Raw genomic sequence first — 23,397 nt, 5'->3', positions numbered from 1 at the left:
CTAAAGGCTGGACAGGGGAGCAGAGCCTGAGGGGACTTGGGACAGATGGCCTTTGATGGATGAGGGATGAGAGGATGACTCACAGGGGAGCATTGGCCCAAGATGGAAGAAGAGGCAGCCAGCTAACGGTGATCACAGGGGCACCGGAAGCCTCCTTGCTGTCTGCCTAATGTTCCCACCATTGGAGCCTTGCCGCCCCAGCTCCTGCTCCCCCTCACCCCTCCCAACTCGCTTCCTCCAGGAAGCCCACACCCTGTCTCTGTCCACACTGCACTGACAGCGCAGGCTGTATTCCCTGGCAGCTGATTCAGTTTTGACTGGACTCAAATAAATAAAACTAGGTTCTCTGATTAATTCACACCAAAGGGCGTATTGATTATCTGGGCCAGGTCTGCATAACAACCCTTTAAGGTGACATTTGCACTTTAACAAGGCCCACTGACAGCCCAAAGGAGCAGGAAGAACGGGTGGGCAGTGGGTGGAAGGGAGGGTGAGGGTCCAGCCATGTTACCCTCTCCAGGAACCACTCGGGCCGGCTGCCCAGGCCATCAATTCGGATCCGCATCTTGGTGAACGGGGCGATGTCCAGAATCTCCATGATGAAGGTGTCATTCTGCTCTCGCTCAAATCTGGGGGTGGAGAGGAGGGGCATGAAGAAGGGAGGCTGGCCATGGTGAGAGGGCGAGGCCATGCCAGAGACCAGATTCAGGGTAAGGAGAGAAGAAGAGGCCTCTCAGCTTCCTGTGACTCCCCACTAGCCTGTCTCTTGCACCCCAGATGTGTTCCCAAAAGACTGGGTTAAGTGAGTTGCTGGTAGATACGGTCCTGATTCAAGAGGTACCAGTTCTGGGTCTTAATCTCATTCTGCTAACCACATGGAACAGTCCCAGCTCCTCTCTGGGACTTGGTTTCCTCATCTGTAGTCTAGGGAAAATGACACTGGCCCGGCAATCTCATAAAACTGTCATGAGGACCAAATGGATGTGAAATCAACTTAAAATGTGAAAAAAATTCCATACCTGCAAGATTTTAAATGAGACTCTATGAGTGACGGGCTGCCACGAATGGTGGGGCAAGTTGTGCACTGCACAACTCTAGATAGTGTTGTTCACATTTTTCTGTAATTTTCGCCCTTTGAATTTAGCCAAATATCTCTCTTTTATGGAGATTTTATGGTGGGGCAGGCGTAAGGAAAAAGGGAGAGAGAAATAAGCTTTTCTTTTAGAAAACCAAAGACTGGGTTACAGTTGCCCCCTCACCCTCCATTAAAGGCTAAACCCCGATTACACTTGGATAGACCCCTCTCCTCAGGGTAAAAGGCCTGCATCTGAAAGGAAAGCCCCTCATTGGCCCTTCATTCCTCCACAGCTCACCAGCCACATTTTTCCTGCTGCTCCAAGCCCCTCAAGACATCCCAGTTGACACGAGAGAGAGCCACACACTGAGGGCCCCCCTGGAGAAGTGGTCAGCCTCTGAGGCAGGTCCCCTTGCCTCTGGCTCAGAAGGATGGGGCTGCCGAAGTGGCCCTGGCTTTGTCCTGCTCATCCACCTGAAGGAGCTCAGCAGCTTTAGCTGCCCCTCACTCCCTTCCTGTCAGCCCTTCTTTCTGTTCTCCACCCCATCAAAGGCTGTCCTTGGGAAACGGCCTAGCTCCCACTCACTCACCAGTCTCTGTGACGGAGGACAGCCTAAGGCTAACCAAACCCGAAGCCTTAGGCTGGAAGGGCCAGTATTTGATGGAAAAGTTTTAGACATTGTTAAGAAGCTGGGGGAGATTTATGGGTAGGGAGCCTGGGGAGGGGGTGGCTAGAAGATAGGGAAGAAGGTTATGGGGTTCAAAGCCAGCCTCCCTGGGGCAGCTGCTCAGGCACTTTGCCTCTGTGCATCTTAGAGGTAGGGCTGGGGCTCCTGGGGTTGGCTGGGATCAGAGGCTCACCTGTAGCTTCATGTTAGACCCAGCTCCTTCCAGTACCAGTGGCCATCTAGCCCATGCTGCATCCCACAGCAACTGGGGGCAGCTCTGTCCCTCTAAGGACAGCATTGGCCAACCCTTAATAAGTCGGTCCCAGCTCTGTCCCAAGAGCCGATTGTTTAATTGTCAACAGTTTGGCCAACCTCAGTGCCTCTACTGTCTCCCTTCCCCAGGCCCTTGCAGTAGCCACCAGACCTCTGTTCTCCAGGCCCGAAGTGCTCATCAGCACAATGTTAGAGACTAAGTCTGCGTTGTTTTAAGCCACTAGGTTTGTAGTAAATTTTTATCATAACCTCGGGAAACTAATACAGACCCAAGTGGCAAGAATGTGCACTTCGGGACTGTAGGGGGCGCAGATGAGAGACCCAGCGCAGAGAGAACTCCAGGCATTGGTGAGTAGCAGCAGGACTGCCTCAGCGGTGGTGTAGGTGTCCACAGGTGCTGATGTGACTGAGGGGTAAAAGGCAGAGCCCACAGGCCCTGGCTCCTCTGAACCGGGCTCCTCAGGGACCAATAAGATCATTGAACTTGCTGCCCAGCAGGGAGCTGCATCAACCCGTCTGCCTCCATATCTCATGAGCATCCTTGCCCTGGTTTGAGAGTAGATCAAAGTTAAAGAAATCTCAAACAGATTCTAAATCTCTACCATCCTCAAATGCCATGATCAGGCCCAGCACATGTTCGAATCTTCCAGTGTCCTTTTAAAGGGCAGCCTCTGAGTTGAAGATGATGTGTCAAGAGGGGTCACCCAGCAGCGGGTGCTAGGACTTTCCAACTGCCTGATCTTTCAAAGGCACCGATCCCTGGAACTCAGCCCGCTTGCCTCTTCTCTCAGTCTACCACCATTCCCACTCAGCCCTGAGACCTCCCTCCAAGCCTGACCAACTCCAGGAGCCTCCCCACCAGCTCCCCTGCCCAGGAAGTCCCCAAAGATGGGCCCTTTCCATTCTCAGAGCTTTATCACTAACCAGGCAGTGTGAGATCTAAGTGAGAAAGATATGAAGGAAAGATTCAAAACTTACAAGCTATTACAAGCTAAGCCCAGGCCACTGTCACTAGTGGCTCCCAAATGCCTCCTGAAGTGGCAATTGGAAAGCCATCTGGGCTCTGCCTTCCATTTGCGTTCTCTTGAGCTGAGTCTCTTTTCATCTTCTTTGCACTAAGGGTTAGTGGAAGCCAGGGGGCCATCCAGAAGGGCAAAGCCAACAGAACTCTGAGAATCTGGTTTGCTTCCAGACCAAAGAATTTCCCAGTTCCTGGTGTCTCCACTGGGCCTAGGAATGATTCCTTACAGGCACTTACTTCCCTCTAGAGAAAAACCACATCTATTTGCCTAAAAATAGCCCCTACATCCATTAGAAACTAATTGCCTCAAGTTCCACTGTTAGACAGTCATTCCTTGGGTTTAAGCATTACCTTTTGAGGGCATCATTTTTTTGAATGCCACATGCATTCACGACCATCTCACTGTGAATTAATTTACCAGAACAGTTTCCCCCAAAGTGGCAAGATGACAAGTTGGGAACTTTAGCTGGGGAGTGGGGTTGAGGGAATTGCTATCAAATTTGGCCTCTGGGTATAGCATTTTACAACAGGGGCGCTGCAGCAGGCAAACCTACACAATGCTTTCTGTGTGACACATGCACGTTTCTGCCTCCATCCTGGTCACACGCCATTTCTTGGGAAAGGCTCCCTTGCACAACACTAAATTGTGTGCACGACACAAGCCCAGTGGGTCTTACAATCCAAGTCCCTGAGTCAAGATGCTGACCCCTGAGAATTCCAAGACACAGGCCGAACTTCGGGCCACTTGCAAATGCAATGAAGCAAAATATGTCTTGGGTAAGAGCCCTGAGCTTGCCCTCCAGAATAATTAAGAAATGATGGCTCTCTTCAAAGAATAAATCTTAATTTGGAAAACCAAAATTCTTTAACAAGGTGCCTCGAAGCATTTACAATATGGTATAATTTTCAAGCAACATTTTTGGAATTTAGATACTACCAGAAAGGAGGTATCTATCTTTCCCACCAGCAACTGTGTCTGCGTGTGTCTATAAAATAAGGTGGAACGTAGGCATGGGATAATTAATCCGAGAAATTCCAGGAATCTGGGGGCGGGGTGGAGACTAGGGTCAAAGTATAGCAGTAAATATTGTGAGAGATTGAAGATACAAACAGACACTGGCTAGACCAGAGATGATAACAGAACTCTGACCCACCACCTCTGCAGCAGCAGTCATCCCAGGCAGCCAGACTGCAGCCTCACCAGCAGTGGGCCCATGATGGTCAGGATGCGGGGAGTGACTGCCAGCTTCCCTGATTTGCCCCCTCTCCCAACTCAAGACAATCAGAGAAACCCAGATACGTTCCCCAATTCAATCACATAAGATGCCTGATTCTAGGTAGCTCCCCTTCAGCTTCGCCATGCCCCCAGTAATGCTACACTCTGAAGCTCTGCCAGAGTCCTGACAGCCTTAGCCTCTGCCAAACAAAGTGATGGTGGCTCACACCCTTGCTATAGCCAGCTCTAAAGAAATAGCCTCTGTTCTCACTCGGCCTTCGTTTATTCCCACAATTTCAGGAGTTCGAACCTCAGCTCGCCTGCTTACTACCTGAGTGACTTTGAGGAGTTACTTCACCTTTCTGTGTCTCAGGCACCTTATTGGTTATGAGTTAATAATATATCTTTAAAAAGCACTTACAAGGGTGCCTGGCAGGGAGCAGGTGCTCATTGAATGTTAGCCATTGTTACAATCATCATCAGGGGAGAACTGGTCACGGGAGAATTCCAGGAGGAAACAGGAGTTGCATAATGAGAGTGTAGAAGTGCTAAGAGAAGACAGGCAAAAACTGTTCTCATCAGACGCCCAGGCACGAGCTGCGTAAGATGAGCGTAAGAGTTCCCGCTCTCGTGAACGGCTCTGTCCGTGGGAAGAAACCTGTGCCTGGCTCCCAAGAGCTTCAGCATCGTCCTCACCATCCTCACCACCGCCACCATCCAGAAGTACTTACTGAGGCCTGCAGGCAAGGCCAGAGTCAGGAGCTGTGAGGACTCAGAAAGGAGGCTTCTCTGGATCCTGCCCTCCAGCCTGGGGAGGCAGCAGTGTGGTCTCAGGGGTGAGTGGCTGTGGATGGGTTTTAGAAATCTTAGGCTTGGGCTCTGAGTCTCTCCCCTCTGATGCTTAAGATATCAGGGGTCAGGGATGGTTTGGGGGACGATGGCTGAACACAGACCCAGGACGAAGCTGAGGATTTGCCGGAAGGCGCAGACAGGAATCACTACAAGAGGTTCACCTTTTATTGCCGTTACTAATAACTATCTTAAGAGGCAGTAGAACCTAATGCTTAAGACTGGGGCCACCTGGGTGCAGTGCCCAGTGCCATAGCTTACTGGCTCTGGGACCTTGGGCAACATGACTCGACCCTGCTGTGCCTCAGTTTTCTTACCTATAGAATGGGGATGATAATAATGGTCCTCATAGAGTTGTAGGGAAGACTAGGTGTATCAATACATTCAAAGGGCTTAGAAAAATGTCCAGCACAAAATAAGCCCACATCAGTGTCCATGCTGTTGCTGTGGTTCCCTCAGGTGTTAAGCATTGTGAGTTTGAGCATCTTCTCTTTCCGGTTGTACAGTTTCTCCAATGTCTGAGACAGTGTCTGACATAGGTGTTCAACTGTTTTTTAATATTTTAAAAATTATTTTAGCCTTTTTGTAATCATTTTGAACTTGCAGGCAAGTTGCAAAATAGAACAGGGTTTCTGTGTTCCCTTCACCCAGCTTCCCCTGATGTGAACAGGCTACATTACTACCATACAAAGAATGAAAGCAGGAGATACACAATGACACAACGCTATCAACTAACACAGACCTTACAGTAAACATCTTTGAGTGACAGAAGGAAAGAAGGAAAGGCAGAAGGTAGGAAGGAAGGAGTGCTATGGGTTGAGGTGATCAAGGTAGGCTTCCTGGAGGAGGTGGATTTGAGCTAGCCCTTGAAACAGAAGGGTCTTGAGACAGAGAGAGTGGATGAAGAGCATTCCAGGAGGGAGAACTCACACAGAGGCATGGAGGCCCCAGGGGATGAGGGGAGAGTGAGGGGAGCAGTCTATTTAAAGGCAGGATGGGGCTGGATGGTGGAGGATTGGGTGTGTGGAGGGGCAAAGGGGCAAGGGGCACAGGCCACCTCCAGATACCTGGCCTTCTTTTTGTCCAGCTGCACCTCCTCTGTGCTGCCGTTGGTGCCGTAGAGGGTCATAAAGATGTTGGAGTCGGTGCCACCACCAACCACGTCGCCCGTCCACACCGTCATTTCATAGAGCACCTGCCACGAGAGGGATGTGGGTCCTGGGCATTGGGCTCAACCGTTAACCCCACGGATTTGCCTCCTTCTCACTGGGGCAAGACAAACGCCCTCCAAGCTCCATGGCTCTGAAAAGAGATCTCCCCCTAATCAACTGTAAATGTCTGGAGAGCAAGAGCTAGGCCTTGTTACTGTCTGTGTCCCTGGCTGTGTCCAGTTCAGTGCTGGAGAGGAGTTCAGTTTCTGATAGGGAACACGTGTGCAGTAGGAATATGACCAAGAGCCCCAGCGTTAACCGATTTCTTTGTCAGTAGAATCCCAACTTAAGTCTGTTCATCCCAGCAGCGAGTGTTGGGCAGACAGTGGCTTTTGGAGCCATGCAGGGAGCCATTTGAGTCCCAGATCCGTCCCGTGCTAGCTGTTGACCTGGGCAGAGGCCCCACCTTCTCCAGCCTCTGCTTCCTCCCCCATAAAATAGGGATAAGCACTTTGTAGAGTTGCGAGAGCTACAGACACTTCGCCTTGGGGATGGTTGTGGGGGACCCCCTCCTTCCTGCTGCAGCCAGCACACACCCTGCACATTGGTGAGTGGGAAGCGCGCCCAGTCTGATGGTTCAGGGACTATTGCCTCCATTCACTTGTGAAGTGGGACAGCCGCCTATTGTACGTGGTTTTCACTTTAGATTGGAATTTTGCCCTTTTGCCTGAGGTTTGCTCCAAAGAGGACGTATTCCCTTTGTCTCTGCTGGAGGCGGAGGGAGCAGCCTACTCCTCTGAGGATGGCGCCCTCACCGAGGCCCCTGCCTTGGTTCCTCCAAGAGGCAGCCTCATGTCAAGAGGGGCCATCTTCACCCCTGACCTGGAAGGTTCTCTGGTCCTGGCTTCTTACTCCACGCCTCTCACCAGGTGCCCAAGGACTAGCAATTAGGTCTCGAAGGTTCCAGAGAGGCTTGCACACGTGGCCAAGGATGTGCCAGGCTGAGCATCTCCTCTGCATATACCTGTACCCGGCCCTTCCCTTCCCCAGTGGCTGCTGTCACTCATGCAGGCGCTAGGTCCCCATCACCCAAGTGCTTTTGGACTCATAACCCAAGTTATTCATGGCAGTGATGTTGTGCCTTTTCAAGCAGCATCTGGAATCTTCATCACGCTACTGCAAGGTTCGAAGTAGTATTTCAGGCCTGGTCAGGAGGACATGTTTGCCAAGGGGGTCATTGAAGAGCACCTTGCTTTACCAGGAAAATCCTCTTAGGCCACCTAACAAGGGCATTTGTGATGGGCACGGAGCTATCAGAAATGAAAGCAGAAGCCCGACACTATTTTGCTCTAATCCAGCAGACATAGAAACAGAATGATCAAAGTGAGTGCTTTGTGGCCCCATGGAGACTGTCCCTTTAAGGCTGATCTCTCCAGACTCCTGTGTTCTCTGTGTCCATCTTTCTCTCCTTTATGCAGACACATCTCTTTTTTATGTCATAGTTGTGTTTCCAGAAAGAGACACAGAAACAGAGCTTTTGTAATTCCAGTCTGATATCAGATGTCCTGGGGAGCTGGCCAGTCCAAAGAGCCCTACAGTTCTTTGTTAAGTGACAAACGTGTGTTCTTTTGTAACATGAATAACTGGGGTGTGGGTCTGGATTTCCACAGACTAAAGAGCTCAGAGGGAGATGCAGCTGTACCGAGCGGGGTGTGCGTATGTGCTGGGAGTGACACACACACACACACATGCCCACGTGCGTGCTGGGAATTGGGTCAGGACGGAGGTCCGTGGATGAATTGTGTGCTCTCCTGCACTGACCATCTGGCTACAGATGGAGATGGCTGAGCAAGGGAGGGGGTATCGATGCCGTAGAAAGTTCTGCTCTCTGGCTGTCAAGCAGGGGATGGGCAGGCATCCACACTCCTGCCTGGCAAGAGTTTTAGAGCCCATAACTCAGCCCTTCGTTCTGTTTCCATATACTATATAGGCAGGGCATGCTCAGGCCCAGAGCGATTTCTCCTTACCTTTGTGTGACGGCTTCTCACCTAAATCTAGTAGTGCATTGGTTTGGATTCAGGAATAGAGATGAGGGCTGGGACCTTCCGTTTACCCCACAGCTTTTCAGAGAGAAAGGGAACCTGCAGGGTCATGTGACACAGAGGCCTCTGCACCACCAGCTGGCCACGTTTCCTTGGGCCCCAGCACCCAGGCATCCTGCTTCCTGCCTGACACCGACCTGTGACTTTATACAACTTGTCCCAGGTCATTTGGCTAGTTAGAGGTGGAGATGGGACAGGAGCTTAGAGCACCTGCCTTCCAGCTTTTTCCCCTTAAGGGGGTCTTGTGCAGACAGCACTCACTACACTATGAGACCCAGAGGCTCACAGTCTCCCAAATGCCATCTGTCCTTATGACTGGCCTACTGGTGTTGTTGCGGCATCCTTTGGAGAATAATGACTCTGCATGTCTGTGTAGAGCAGGCAAAGCTTTTCTGGACTGTTCATGGTGTCATTAGTTCTCATCAAGATCTTACATGGAACAGGATGGAAAGCATTATTTCCATGTGCTGTATGAGAAAACCAAGGCCTGGAGAGGCCAGATGACTTGTGCAAGGTTACAGAGCTGCAGACAAGAAGAGACTTGATTCTCTTGGCTCCTAGCAAAGTGGGTCTGGCTGCTGTATAGGGCTGCAGCCCCTGCCAGTGCCCCAGGGATGAGTCTGCTGCTTCTCTCACTTCCATTTCCCCTGCTGCTCGCCCACCTCAGCCTGCACTGCCCTTAGCCGCACAATGCACACACACAGGTGCCCTCTATACCTTCACCCCGATGTTCACCACCATGGCATCCAGGAGGTCAAAGACACGGGAGGTGACTCCATCTCCTCGGTCCTTGGCGAGCCAGCAATTGCAGCGCAACGTGTACTTGGTGCCCTGGGTGGGCACAGCCAAGCATAGCTCCTCCACCAGCCAGCAGCTCTCGGGGGAGGCCCCGTCGTGGCCCAGCTAGGAGGGGACACACAGGGGCCATGAGGACCGGGCACAACTGGGAAAGAAGCCCTCCCTGCTCAGGGTCCGCTTCCCCACTCTTCTGCCTCCTCCCTCAGCATTGCCTTCCAATGTGCTTCGCACTCACCGACCAGAGTCCCTCCCGTGAAGGTGGAGAGATTTTGCAGATGTAATTAAAGTCTCTAATCAGGTGACTTTGAATTAATCGAAAGATTATTCTAGGTGGGCCTGACCTCATTAGGCGAGCCCTTTAAAAGAGGGTCTAGACGTCAGAGATGGAAGAAGTCAGAGAGATTTGAAGCAGAAGAGATCTTCTCTGAATGGCTTTGAAGAAACAAACTGCCTTATTTTGGAGAGGGTCACGTGGCAGGGAAATGCAGGCAGCCTCTGGCCTTGGTCCTACAACTACAAGGAAACAGATTCCTCCAACGGCCATTGAGCTTGGGACAGGACCCCAAGTCTCAGATGAGACCCCAGCCGTGGCAGCAACTTGATTTCAGCCCAGTGAGACCTTGAGAAGAGGGCCCAGCTAACTCACACCTGGACTTCTGACTCAGGACCCTGTGAGATAATACATTTGTGTGGCCTTAAGTTATTAAGTTTGTAGTAATTTGTTACACAGCGATAAAAAACTAATACACAGGCATCCCCATTGGGTGGCTGGAAAACGGACCTGGAGGGGCAGGTGATGCAACCAAGGTCAGCCAGCTAGTTGATGGCATGGGCCAGGAGCGCTTCCTCCGCTGCCTGTTCTGAGTGGGGTTCAGGTTGGGCCCACTCACCCTCCCACCTGTGTACTGGTCAGTTCCTCCCTTCCTTCCCTAGGGGTGGTCACCATCCTGAGGCCCTAGGGCCCAGCACCTCTATTTTCTTGATAACGCCCACATCCAAGCCTGCAACATAGAACTCCTCCACTGAGCCGCAGCTGAAGCCCTTCTTCCCTCGGGGATAGTCCAGCCAGATGCGGTTACTGCGCTCGTCATCCTCTCCGATGAGGAAGATGAAGGCCCGGCTGTCGGTGGCTGCATCCTTCTGCTTCCCCGTGGTGACTGACACATAGTAGGGAATAACTGCAAGAGATCATGGGAGCCCAGCCTCATCACGGGCCACGTGGACCAGGGTAGGCTCGGACACTTGGAAATGACCTCTGGAGGCACTGGTCTCAGCTCCCTGCCTCTGAGACAAAGTACAACAGAGCTTTTCAGACTGGCAAGTATCTACCCTCCAAGGACTGAGGGAGCTAGTAACTCCCAAGAGAAGATCAAAGAGAGCATCGTTGCCACATCTAAAAGCCCTGTTGACCAATTATCTTAGTTGCACCTAGCACTCCCATGTGAAGTGGGGTGAGAACGATAATGGCTAGCCAAGTACAGGGGTTAGATGCCCGAAAAGCTTATCATAGATAAGAAAAGCTTATCACAGCAAAAATGAGGTTGGCAAAAGCAAGGTCTCACGGAAAGTAGGAATTTAGGGAAGATAATAACATAGCATTTATATATGTAACCTGGTAAATGAAAGTTCTAGAAGGAACTCATTTCCAAAACAATCCAGATTAAACAGCATAAAAACTTGCTCAGGTAGTATGGCATAGAGTTCTAGTTGCCCGGCCAGTTTCCATTCTCCTTGCAGCTAGGGGTGGTCATGATATATAAGATGTTGGGAAATTTCTTTTAAAGGGTCTGACTCAACTGGGAGGAGCATCTTTTTGCCCCTCACCCTTCCATTCATTCTGCTTGGAATGTGGATGTGATGTCTGGAGCTCCAGCTCCAAGTCATCTTGGAATCATGGGCAACCTTTAGGATGGAAGCCACTTGTAAGATTGCCAGAGTGGTCAGGTTGAAAGAGCCTAGGTCCCTGAATTCACTGGGGCTGCTATATCATTCTCAACTGCTTCTCTTTGAATTTTTATGTGTAAGAAAAGAAAAATTCCTTGTTCATTTACGCCATTATCTTTAGGTCTCTTGTTACTTGCAGTTGCTAACTGAAACAGGTTGGAAAACCTTCTCTTGGCTCATCTTCCTCAACAGCTAGGGAGACACTGCCCTGGGGTAGTAGATGTTAGGTTATGCAATCTGTAGCCCTTTGAAAAATTTCCAGACTAGACCTTCCTGGCTGGAATTACTTGCATTGTTTTCTGTCCATGGCTGCATCTCATCTTTACAAGGAGAGCCCCACTGGCCTTTCCACAGTTGATCATCGTGCTTAATTAAGGAGAAGCACTTTCTTGTGGGTCCTGTCTAAGAAGGTAGAGTATAAAAAGATTGGCTCTCTGCCCAATCCTATCCCACAGACCCTCCATGTGGTCTTCTGGAGAAAAATATAGTGGTTGACATGCTCTTATATCTAAGAGAACTGAACAGAAAAGCAGTGGATTTAAATGTCCAACAGAAAAATATACAACTGCCTTATCTCAAAAATCTGGTTGGAAAAAATGAACTTCTCAGGGGATTACAATATTGTTTTAAGAAGCAGGAAAAAACTGAAGCTAAAAGAGTGACTTGTCCAAGGCCACACGTTTTCTTGTCAGAGCCAGAAATGGAACTTAAATCTCCAAAAAACCAGCTCAGGACTTCTTCTTCCCACCGCCCGCCCCCCCGCCACTGCTCATGCCTAAAATTTGCATGGCTGAGTCCTAAACAACATACAAGGAATTCTCATTGCTGCTCTTGATTTCTGTCTCATGAGAATTGTCCTAGGCTCTCTGGGCTGAAACTATTTCTTGGCAGTCTGGGTGAGGGCAGAGTTTAGGATGATACCCTCCTGGTGGTAGATCAGCAGATTAAGGATATCATCATCCTAACTTCTCTTAGCCTTTGTTTCCCCATCTGTAAAGGAGGCTAATTGCTGGCCTCTGTAAACGGAATTAATAAACAAAAACGTCAATCAACTAGAGTCTGGAGACCAGAAAGGGGAGCTCTCACTCCCTATGATCATGGCAGTGTCCAACAGGAACACGAAAGACTCCACTTCTTTCCTGGCAACAACTCAGTCAATGAAAAGTCCTGGACTCTTTGTTTACTACAACTCTCCCAACTGCCTTTTCCAAGAGTTCTTCTCCCTTGCTCTGTGGGGACTTGCAGGTAGTTTGCCAGGGTTGCAGACTCCGAATTGCAATTCTCTGCTGATCCCAAAAAACCCATTTTGCTAGAGAAATAATGGCACTCTATTTGTTTTAGGTCAACATTTTGGTGGCCCGTACAGGGATCCAGAGAAGAGCCCCGACAGGTCTGGGGCTGGTGAGCAAACAGGTGAGATACCCACAATTGAGCCCATTGTGCCCACTGCTTTTCTTGTCAACCCTGGAGTTTGAAGGTATGTCTTTCTCCTGGATCTGAGCTCATACTCTCTTTGCATTTGAAGCTTTCCAGGCTTTATCTGGGATCTATTTTAAGGTTTTGTCCTTTCTGGTTAAGGCCTTGTTCTGTATACGAGCACTCATTTGCCACGTTGGTCAGATTTTGAGATCAGACTCTTTCAACTGAAACTGGTTAGGTTTCAGCCTGTTCCCTTTGGAACGGGGGCTGTTTCATTGCAACTGTGCTGTTTCAACCTTTGACCCATTCCTTTGGAGTAGGGGTTGTTCTATGAGAAGTGGGCTGAGAAGCCTTTGGCCTGGCTCCTCTAGGACCAACCTGTTCCCTTAGAACTTGCTAGTGTTAGGCCTGCAGTTCCTTTGCAAGCTGTTTGAGATATTTGAACTGTTTAAGCTATTAAACTGAGTTGTTTAAAATGTAAGATGGTTGAGTGTTTAAATCTTTTTAAAAATTATTCTTTTACTCTATAGAAAAACCTCTGAGAAATAGGATCCCAGTTATCTAAATATTTTGAGGGCACCCCTACAGGGAATCTGGTCAATTTTATGTGTAAAAACCTCAGCTCTTCCTCATACACATTTCTAACTAAATGGATCTACCTGACCAAAGGCAATTTAGAATATCAATGGCCAAATGGAACTTCTGAAATCCCCATACTGAATTTTTTTAAAACCAAATTGGAATACAATAGTGCTAAAATTTCTAGAACTGAATGGAATGTGTATTTAGATTGGTACTTTGAGGCTTCCAAACATTATCATAAGCCTAAAATTGCCTCTCTGCAAGTGAGCGTTTTGTAAGTAGCAGTATAGATGGGTCTTGTTGTTTTTAATCCAATCAGCCACCCTATGTCTTTTGATTGGTGCATTTAATCCATTGACATTTAAAATGATTATCGATAGCTATGTCATTTTGTTACTTGTTTCCTGTTTTTTTGTAGTTCTTTGTTCTTTTCTTCTTTTTAGTTTCTTCCCTTTCGGTTTGATGATTTGCTTGTGTTCCTTTCTCTCTAGTTTTTTTGTGTATCTATTGTAGGTTTTTGATTTGTGGTTATCTTGGGGTTTGTATATTTTGACCCATAACTATATCTACTTTGTTTTAAACTGGTAGTCTTTTAAGTTCAAATACTGCCTAAAAGATCTACATTTATTTTTACTCCCCTCCCCCATGTTTTGTGTTTTTGATGTCATATTTTATATTTTCATGTCTATCTTTTATCATTATAGTTATAGAATTTATTTGCCTTTCCTAGTGGGATTTTTCCTTTCCTAGAAGTTCTTACTTCTTGTTGCAGCTTTGTTTTTTTTAAACATCATTATTGGACTATAATTGCTCTACAATGGTGTGCTAGTTTCTACTTTATAACAAAGTGAATCAGCTATACATACACATATATCCCCATACCTCCTCCCTCTTGGGTCTCCTTCCCATGTCTCCCTCCTACCCTCCCTATCCCACCCCTCTAGGTGGTCACAAAGCACTGAGCTCATCTCCCTGTGCTATGTGGCTGCTTCCCACTAGCTATCTATTTTACATTTGATAGTGTATATAGGTCCATGCCACTCTCTCACTTCGTCCCAGCTTACCCTTCCCCCTCCTCATGTCCTCAGGTCCATTCTCTACTTCTGCGTCTTTATTCCTGTCCAGCCCATAAGTTCTTTAGAACCATTTTTTTTTTTTAGATTCCATAAATATGTGTTAGCATACAGTATTTGTTTTTCTCTTTCTGACTTACTTCACTGTGTATGACAGACTCTAGGTCCATCCACCTCACTACAAATAACTCAATTTCATTTCTTTTTATGGCTGAGTAATATTCCATTGTACACATGTGCCACATCTTCTTTGCCCATTCATCTGTCAATGAACACTTAGGTTGCTTCCATGTCCTGGCTTTTGTAAATAGAGCTGCTATGAGCATTGTGGTACATGACTTGTTTTGAATTATGATTTTCTCAGGGTATGTGCCCAGTAGTGGGATTGCTGGGTCATATGGTAATTCTATTTTTAGTTTTCTAAGGAACCTCCATACTGTTCTCCATAGTGGCTGTATCAATTTACATTCCCACCAACAATGCAAGAGGGTTCCCTTTTCTCCACACCCCCTTCAGCATTTGTTTTTTGTAGATTTTCTGATGATGCCTATTCTAACTGTGAGGTGATACCTCATTGTAGTTTTGATTTGCATTTCTCTAATAATTAGTGACATTGAGCATCTTTTCATGTGCCTCTTGGCCATCTGTATGTCTTCTTTGGAGAAATGTCTATTTAGGTCTTCTGCCCATTTTTGGATTGGGTTGTTTGTTTCTTTAATATTGAGCTGCATGAGCTGTTTGTATATTTTGGAGATTAATCCTTTGTCTGCTGATTCATGTGCAAATATTTTCTCACACTCTGAGGGCTGTCTTTTCGTCTTGTTTATGGTTTCCTTTGCTGTGCAAAAGCTTTGAACTTTCATTAGGTCCCATTTGTTTATTTTTGTTTTTATTTCCATTACTCTAGGAGGTGGATCAAAAAATATCTTGCTGTGATTTATGTCAAAGAGTGTTCTTTCTATGTTTTCCTCTAAGAGTTTTATAGTCCCCAGCCTTACATTTAGGTCTCAAATCCATTTTGAGTTTATTTTTGTGTATGGTGTTAGGGCGTTTTCTAATTTCATTCTTTTATATGTAGCTTTCCAGTTTTCCCAGCGCCACTTATTGAAGAGACTGTCTTTTCTCCATTGTATATCCTTGCCTCCTTTGTCATAGATTAGTTGACCATAGGTGTGTGGGTTTATCTCTGGGCTTTCTATCTTGTTCCATTGATCTATGTTTCTGTTTTTGTGCCAGTACCATATTGTCTTGATTACTGTAGCTTTATAGTATAGCCTGAAGTCAGGGAGTCTGATTCCTCCAGCTCCATTTTTTTCCCTCAAGACTGCTTTGGCTATTCGGGGTCTTTTTTGTCTCCATACAAATTTTAAGATGATTTGTTCTAGATCCGTAAAAAATGCCATTCGTAATTTGATAGGGATTGCATTGAATCTGTAGATTGCTTTGTGTAGTATAGTCATTTTCACAATATTGATTCTCCCATTCCACGAACATGGTATATCTCTCCATCTGTTGGTATTATCTTTAATTTCTTTCATCAGTGTCTTATAGTTTTCTGCATACAGGTTTTTGTTTCCCTAGGTAGGTTTATTCCTAGGTATTTCATTCTTTTTGTTGCAATGGTAAATGCGAGTGTTTCCATAATTTCACTTTCAGATTTTTCATTATTAGTGTATAGGAATGCAAGAGATTTCTGTGCATTAATTTTCTATCCTGCAACTTTACCAAATTCATTGATTAGCTCTAGTAGTTTTCTGGTGGCATTTTTAGGATTCTCTATGTATAGTATTATGTCAACTGAAAACAGTGACAGTTTCACTTCTTCTTTCCCAATTTGTATTCCTTTTATTTCTTTTTCTTCTCTGAGTGCCGCGGCTAGGACTTCCAAAACTATGTTGAATAGTAGTGGTGAGAGTGGGCATCCTTGTCTTCCTCTTGATCTTAGAGGAAATGCTTTCAGTTTTTCACCATTGAGAATGATGTTTTCTGTAGGGTTGTTGTATATGGCCTTTATTATGTTGAGGTAGGTTCCCTCTATGCCCACTTTCTGGAGAGTTTTTATCATAAATGGGTGTTGAATTTTGTCAAAAGCTTTTTCTGCATATATTGAGATGATCATATGGTTTTTATTCTTCAATTTGTTAATATGGTGTATCACGTTGATTGATTTGTGTATATTGAAGAATCCTTGCATCCCTGGGATAAATCCCACTTGGTCATGGTGTATGATCCTTTTAATGTGTTGTTGGATTCTGTTTGCTAGTATTTTGTTGAGGATTTTTGCATCTATATTCATCAGTGATATTGGTCTGTAATTTTTTTTTTTTGTTATAGCTTTGTCTAGTTTTGGTATCAGTGTGATGGTGGCCTGATAGAATGAATTTGGGAGTGTTCCTTCCTCTGCAATTTTTTGGAAGAGTTTGAGAAGGATGGGTTTTAGCTCTTGTCTAAATGTTTGATAGAATTCACCTGTGAAGCCATCTGATCCTGGACTTCTGTTTGTTGGAAGATTTTTAATCACAGTTTCAATTTCATTATTGTTATTTGTCTGTTCATATTTTCTGTTTCTTCCTGGTTCAGTCTTGGAAGGTTATACCATTCTAAGAATTTGTCCATTTCTTCCAGGTTGTCCATTTTATTGGCATAGAGTTGCTTGTGGTAGTCTCTTAGGATGCTTTGTATTTCTGCGGTTTCTGTTGTAACTTCTCCTTTTTCATTTCTAATTTTATTGATTTGAGTCCTCTCCCTCTTTTTCTTGATGAGTCTGGCTAATGGTTTATCAATTTTGTTTATCTTCTCAAAGAACCAGATTTTAGTTTTATTGATCTTTGCTACTGTTTTCTTTGTTTCTATTTCATTTATTTCTGCTCTGATTTTTTTTTTTTTTTTTTGCAGTACACAGGCCTCTCACTGTTGTGGCCTCTCCCATTGTGGAGCACAGGCTCCGGATGTGCAGGCTCAGTGGCCATGGCTCATGGGCCTAGATGCTTCATGGCATGTGGGATCTTCCCGGACCAGGACACAAACCCGTGTCCCCTGCATTGGCAGGCAGACTCTCAACCACTGCACCACCAGGGAAGCCCCCCTCTGCTCTGATCTTTATGATTTCTTTCCTTCTGCTAACTTTGGGTTTTGTTTGTTCTTCTTTCTCTAGTTCCTTTAGGTGTAACGTTAGATTGTTTATGAGACTTTTCTTGTTTCTTGAGGTAGGCTCGTATAGCTATAAACTTCCCTCTTAGAACTGCTTTTGCTGCATCCCATAGGTTTTGGATCATCATGTTTTCATTGTCATTTGTCTCTAGGTATTTTTTGATTTCCTCTTTGATTTCTTCAGTGATCTCTTGGTTATTTAGTAACGTATTGTTTAGCCTCCATGTGTTTGTGTTTTTTACGTTTTTTTCCCTGTAATTGATTTCTAATCTCATAGCATTGTGGTCGGAAAAGATGCTTGATATGATTTCAATTTTCTTAAATTTACTGAGGCTTGTTTTGTGACCCAAGGTGTGATTTATCCTGGAGAATGTTCCATGTGCACTTGAGAAGAAAGTGTAATCTGCTGTTTTTGGATGGAATGTCCTACAAGTATCAGTTAAATCTATCTGGTCTATTGTGTCATTTAAACTTGTGTCTCCTTATTAATTTTCTGTTTGGATGATCTGTCCATTGGTGTAAGTGAGGTGTTAATGTCTCCCGCTATTATTGTGTTACTGCTGATTTCCTCTTTTAGAGATGTTAGCAGTTGCTTTATGTATTGAGGTGCTCCTATGTTGGGTGCATGTATATTTATAATTGTTATATCTTCTTCTTGGATTGATCCCTTGATCATTACGTAGTGTCCTTCCTTGTCTGTTGTAACATTCTTTATTTTAATGTCTACTTTATCTGATATGAGTATAGCTACTCCAGCTTTCTTTTGATTTCCATATGCATGGAATATCTTTTTCCATCCCCTCACTTTCAGTCTGTATGTGTCCCTAGGTCTGAAGTGGGTCTCTTGTAGACAACATATATGTGGGTCTTGTTTTTGTATCCATTCAGCAAGCCTGTTTCTTTTGGTTGGAGCATTTAATCCATTCACATTTAAGGTAATTATCAATATGTATGTTCCTATTACCATTTTCTTAATTGTTTTGGGTTTGTTTTTGTAAGTCCTTTTCTTCTCTTGTGTTCCCCACTTAGAGTAATTCCTTTAGCATTTTCTGTAGAACTGGTTTGGTGGTGCTGAATTCTCTTAGCTTTTGCTTTTCTGTAAAGCTTTTGATTTCTCCATCGAATCTGAATGAGATACTTCCTGGGTAGAGTCATCTTGGTTGTAGGTTCTTCCCTTACATCACTTTAAATATATCATGCCACTCCCTTCTGGCTTGTAGAGTTTCTGCTGAGAAATCAGCTGTTAACCTTATGGGAGTTCCCTTGTATGTTATTTGTCGTTTTGCCCTTGCTGCTTTCAATAATTTTTCTTTGTCTTTAATTTTTGCCGACTTGATTACTATGTGTCTTGGCATGTTCCTCCTTGGGTTTATCCTGTATGGGACTCTATGTGTTTCCTGGACTTGGGTGGCTATTTCCTTTCCCATGTAGGGAAGTTTTCATCTATAATCTCTTCAAATATTTTCTCAGGTCCTATCTCTCTCTCTTCTCCTTCTGGGACCCCTATAATGCGAATATTGTTGTGTTTAATATTGTCCCAGAGGTCTCTTAGTCTGTCTTCATTTCTTCTTGCTCTTTTTTCATTATTCTGTTCCGCAGCTGTGAATTCCACCATTCTGTCTTCCAGGTCACTTATCCTTTCTTCTGCCTCAGTTATTCTGCTATTGATTCCTTCTAGTGTATTTTTCATTTCAATTATTGTATTGTTCATCTCTGTTTGTTTATTCTTTAATTCTTCTAGTTCTTTGTTAAACATTTCTTGCATCTTCTCGATCTTTGCCTCTATCCTTTTTCTGAGGTCCTGGATCATCTTCACTATCATTATTCTGAATTCTTTTTCTGGAAGATTGTCTATCTCCATTTCATTTAGTTGTTTTGCTGAGGTTTTATGTTGTTCCTTCATCTGGTACATAGCCCTCTGCCTTTTCATCTTGTCTATCTTTCTGTGAATGTGGTTTTTGTTCCACAGGCTGCAGGATTGTAGTTCTTCTTGCTTCTGCTCTCAATTTTCTTAAATTTACCAAGGCTTGATTTGTGACCCAAGATGTGATCTATCCTAGAGAATGTTTCATAAGCACTTGAGAAGAAAATGTATTCTGTTGTTTTTAGATGGAATGTCCTATAAATATCAATTAAGTCCATCTTGTTTAATGTGTCATTTAAACGTTGTGTTTCCTTATTTATTTTCATTTTTGATGCTCTTTCCATTGGTGAAAGTGGGGTGTTAAAGTCCTCTACTATGATTGTGTTACTGTCAATTTCCCCTTTTATGGCTGTTAGCATTTGCCTTATGTACTGAGGTGCTCCTATGTCGGGTGCATAAATATTTACAATTGTTATGTGTTCTTCTTGATTGATCCCTTGATCAATATGTAGTGTCCTTCTTTGTCTCTTATAATAGTCTTTAAAGTCTATTTTGTCTGATATGAGAATTGCTTCTCCAGCTTTCTTTTGATTTCTGTTTGAATAGAATATCTTTTTCCATCCCCTCACTTTCAGTCTGTATGTGTCCCTAGATCTGAAGTGGGTCTCTTGGAGACAGCATATATACAGGTCTTGTTTGGTATCTTGTTTATACAGCCAGTCTCTGTCTTTTGGTTGGAGCATTTACATTTTTTTAAACATCTTTACTGGAGTATAATTGCTTTACAATGGTGTGTTAGTTTCTTCTGTATAACAAAGTGAATCAGTTATACATATACATATATCCCCATATCTCTTCCCTCTTGTGTCTCCCTCCCACCCACCCTGCCTATCCCACCCCTCTAGGTGGTCACAAAGCACTGAGCTCATCTCCCTGTGCTATGCAGCTTCTTCCCACTAGCTATCTATTTTACATTTGGTAGTGCATATATGTCCATGCCACTCTCTCACTTTGTCCCAGCTTACCCTTCCCCCTCCGCATGTCCTCAAGTCCATTCTCTAGTAGGTCTGCATCTTTATTCCTGTCTTGCCCCTAGGTTCTTCATGATCATTTTTTCTTTTTTCTTTTGTTTTTAGATTCCATATATATGTGTTAGCATACAGTATTTGTTTTTCTCTTTCTGACTTACTTCACTGTGTATGACAGACTCTAGGTCCATCCACCTCACTACAAAAAACTCAATTTCATTTCTTTTTATGGCTGAGTAATATTCCATTGTATATATGTGCCACATCTTCTTTATCCATTCATCTGTCGATGGACACTTGAGGAAGTGGACTTTGGGAGCAATGATATATATTTTTTTCCCCTTTTTCTCTTTTTGTGAATGTGTATGTGTATGTTTCTGTGTCTAATTTTGTCTGTATAGCTTTGCTTTTACCATTTGTCCTAGGGTTCTGCCTGTCCGTTTTTAAAATTTTTTTCCTAGTATAGTTTTTAGCGCTTCTTATCATTGGTGGATTTGTTTTTTGGTTTGTTTGCTCTCTTCTTTCTTTCTTTTTTATTACTTTAATGTTTTTTTAATAATTATTTTTAAAATTATTTTATTTTATCTTTTTCATTCTTTCTTTTTTTCTCCCTTTTATTCTGAGCTGTGCGGATGACAGGCTCTTGGTGCTCCACCCAGGCATGAGGGCTGTGCCTCTGAGGTGGGAGAACCAAGTTCAGGACATTGGTCCACCAGAGGCCTCCCAGCTCCACGATTGATAACTACCTTAAATGTAAATGGAGGGCAGGTCCACGTCTGGTGGTATGTTTTGGGGTGTCTGTGACCTTATGATTTTAGGCAGCCTCTCTGCTAATGGGTGGGGTGTGTTCATGTCTTGCTAGTTGTTTGGTATAGGGTGTCTAGCACTGTAGCTTGCTGGTCGTTGAGTGGAGCTGGGTGTTAGCGTTGAGATGGAGATCTCTGGGAGAGCTTTCACTGTTTGATATTACATGGAGCTGGGAGGTCTCTGGTGGACCAATGTCCTGAACTCAGCTCTCCCACCTCAGAGGCACAGGCCTGACACCTGGCTAGAGCACCAAGACCCTGCCAGCCACATGGTTCAGAAGAAAAGGGAGAAAAAAAAAGAAGAAAGAAAAATAAAATAAAGTTATTAAAATAAAAAATTATTAAAAATTAAATAATTAAAAAGTAATAAAGAAACAAAGAAGATCCACCAATGATAACAAGTGCTAAAAACTATACTGAAAAAAAAAAAAGGACAGACAGAACCCTAGGACAAATCGTAAAAGCAAAGCTATTCAGACAAATTCACACAAAGAAACATACACATATGCACTCACAAAAAGAGAAAAAGGAAAAAGATATATATGTCTATATATATAAAAAAGGGAAGAGAGAAACCAAATCAATAAACAAATCTTCCAATGATAATAAATTCTAAATACTAAACTAAGATAAACATAAAACCAGAAACAAATTATTTGCAGAAAGCAAACCCCAAGTCTACAGTTGCTCCCAGAGTCCACCACTTCAATTTTGGGATGATTCGTTGTCTATTCAGTTATTCCAGAGATGCAGGGTACATCAAGTTGATTGTGGAGATTTAATCCTCTGCTCCTGAGGCTGCTGGGAGAGATTTCCCTTTCTCTTCTTTGTTCGCACAGCTCCCAGGGTTCAGCTTTGGATTTGGCCCCGCCTTTGCGTGTGTGTAGGTCGCCTGAGGGCGTCTGTTCTTCGCTCAGACAGGACGGGGTTAAAGTAGCAGCTGATGAGGGGGTTCTGGCTCACTCAGGCCAAGGGAAGGGAGGGGCACGAAATGCAGAGCAAGCCTGCTGCGGCAGAGGCCAGTGTGACATTGCAACAGCCTGAGGCGCTCCGTGTGTTCTCCCAGGGAAGTTGTTCCTGGATCACAGGACCCTGGCAGTGGTGGGCTGCACGGGCTCCCGGGAGCGGAGGTGTGGAGAGTGACCCGTGCTTGCACACAGGCTTCTTGGTGGCTGCAGCAGCAGCCTTAGCATTTCATGCCCATCTCTGGGGTCTGTGCTGATAGCCGCAGCTCGTGCTAGTCTCTGGAGCTCGTTTAGGCGGTGCTCTGAATCCCCTCTCCTCACGCACCAGGAAACAATGGTCTCTTGCCTCTTCGGCAGCTGCAGACTTTTCCTGGACTCCCTGCCGGCTAGCTGTGGCACACTAGACCGTTCAGGCTGTGTTCACGCAGCCAACCCCAGTCCTCTCCCTGGGATCTGATCTCTGAAGTCCGAGCCTCAGCTCCCAGCCCCCGCCCGCCCCGGCGGGTGAGCAGACAAGCCTCTCAGGCTGGTGAGTGCTGGTCGGCACTGATCCTCTCTGCGGGAATCTCTCCGCTTTGCCCTCTGCACCCCTGTTGCTGCTCCCTTGTCTGTGGCTCCGAAGCTTCCCACCCCCCTTCCACCACCCCCCCCCCCGCCCCACCCCGGTCTCTGCCAGTGAAGGGGCTTCCTAGTGTGTGGAAACTTTTCCCCCTTCACAGCTCCCTCCCTAAGGTGCAGGTCCTGTCCCTATTCTTTTGTCTCTGTTTTTTCTTTTGCCCTACCCAGGTACGTGGGGAGTTTCTTGCCTTTTGGGAGGTCTGAGGTCTTCTGCCAGCGTTCAGTAGGTGTTCTATAGTTGTTGTTCCTCATATAGATGTATTTCTGTTGTATTTGTGGGGAGGAAGGTGATCTCCACGTCTTACTCCTCCGCCATCTTGAAGTCTCCGCAGCCTTTTCTCTTCACTTAGAGAAGACCCTTTAACATTTCTTTTAGGGCCGGTTTAGTATTTATGAACTTTTAATTTTTGTTTGTCTGAGAAGTTCTTTATCTCTCCAGCAAGAATGATAATCTTGCTCGGTAGAGTGTCCTATGTTGTAGCTTTTTCCCTCTCAGCATTTCAAAGATACCACGCCACTCCCTTCTGGTCTACAAAGTGTCTGCAGAAAAATCAGCTGATAGTCTTATGGGCGTTCTTTTGTATGTGACTCTTTTTTTCCCCAGTGTCTGGTACTTTTTTTTTTTTTAATTAAAGTATAGTTGATTTACAATATGTGACTCTCTTTTTCTCTTGCTGCCTTTAGAATTCTCTCTTTGCCTTTAACTTTTGCCATTGTAATTATATGTCTTGCTGTGGGTCTCTTTGGGTTCATCTTGTTTGGGACTTTCAGGGTTTCCTGTATCTGGATATCTGT

At 45.1% G+C, this 23,397-nt stretch overlaps 1 protein-coding gene across 4 annotated transcripts in view; it reads right to left on the bottom strand.

Annotated features, from left to right (window-relative positions):
- LOXHD1 (lipoxygenase homology PLAT domains 1) overlaps positions 1-23,397 on the bottom strand; it is a gene marked incomplete at both ends in the record, with an annotated part of 200,986 nt that overhangs the window by 31,886 nt on the left and 145,703 nt on the right. For 3 of the 4 annotated variants that reach the window (XM_082852690.1, XM_082852692.1, XM_082852693.1), the window contains 4 exons: positions 512-629; positions 6,170-6,297; positions 9,073-9,258; positions 10,123-10,331. In XM_082852690.1, the coding sequence (XP_082708816.1) occupies positions 512-629; positions 6,170-6,297; positions 9,073-9,258; positions 10,123-10,331 (641 nt within the window). The remainder of the gene's footprint in view (positions 1-511; positions 630-6,169; positions 6,298-9,072; positions 9,259-10,122; positions 10,332-23,397) is intronic. The other variant, XM_082852691.1, reaches the window with a different exon arrangement.

The sequence above is a fragment of the Leucopleurus acutus genome, assembly GCF_964270905.1.
Source record: "Leucopleurus acutus genome assembly, chromosome: 13".
Lineage (NCBI taxonomy): Eukaryota > Metazoa > Chordata > Mammalia > Artiodactyla > Delphinidae > Leucopleurus > Leucopleurus acutus.
Note: the sequence above shows the minus strand (reverse complement) of the source record. Positions and strands in the feature narration are given on the sequence as shown.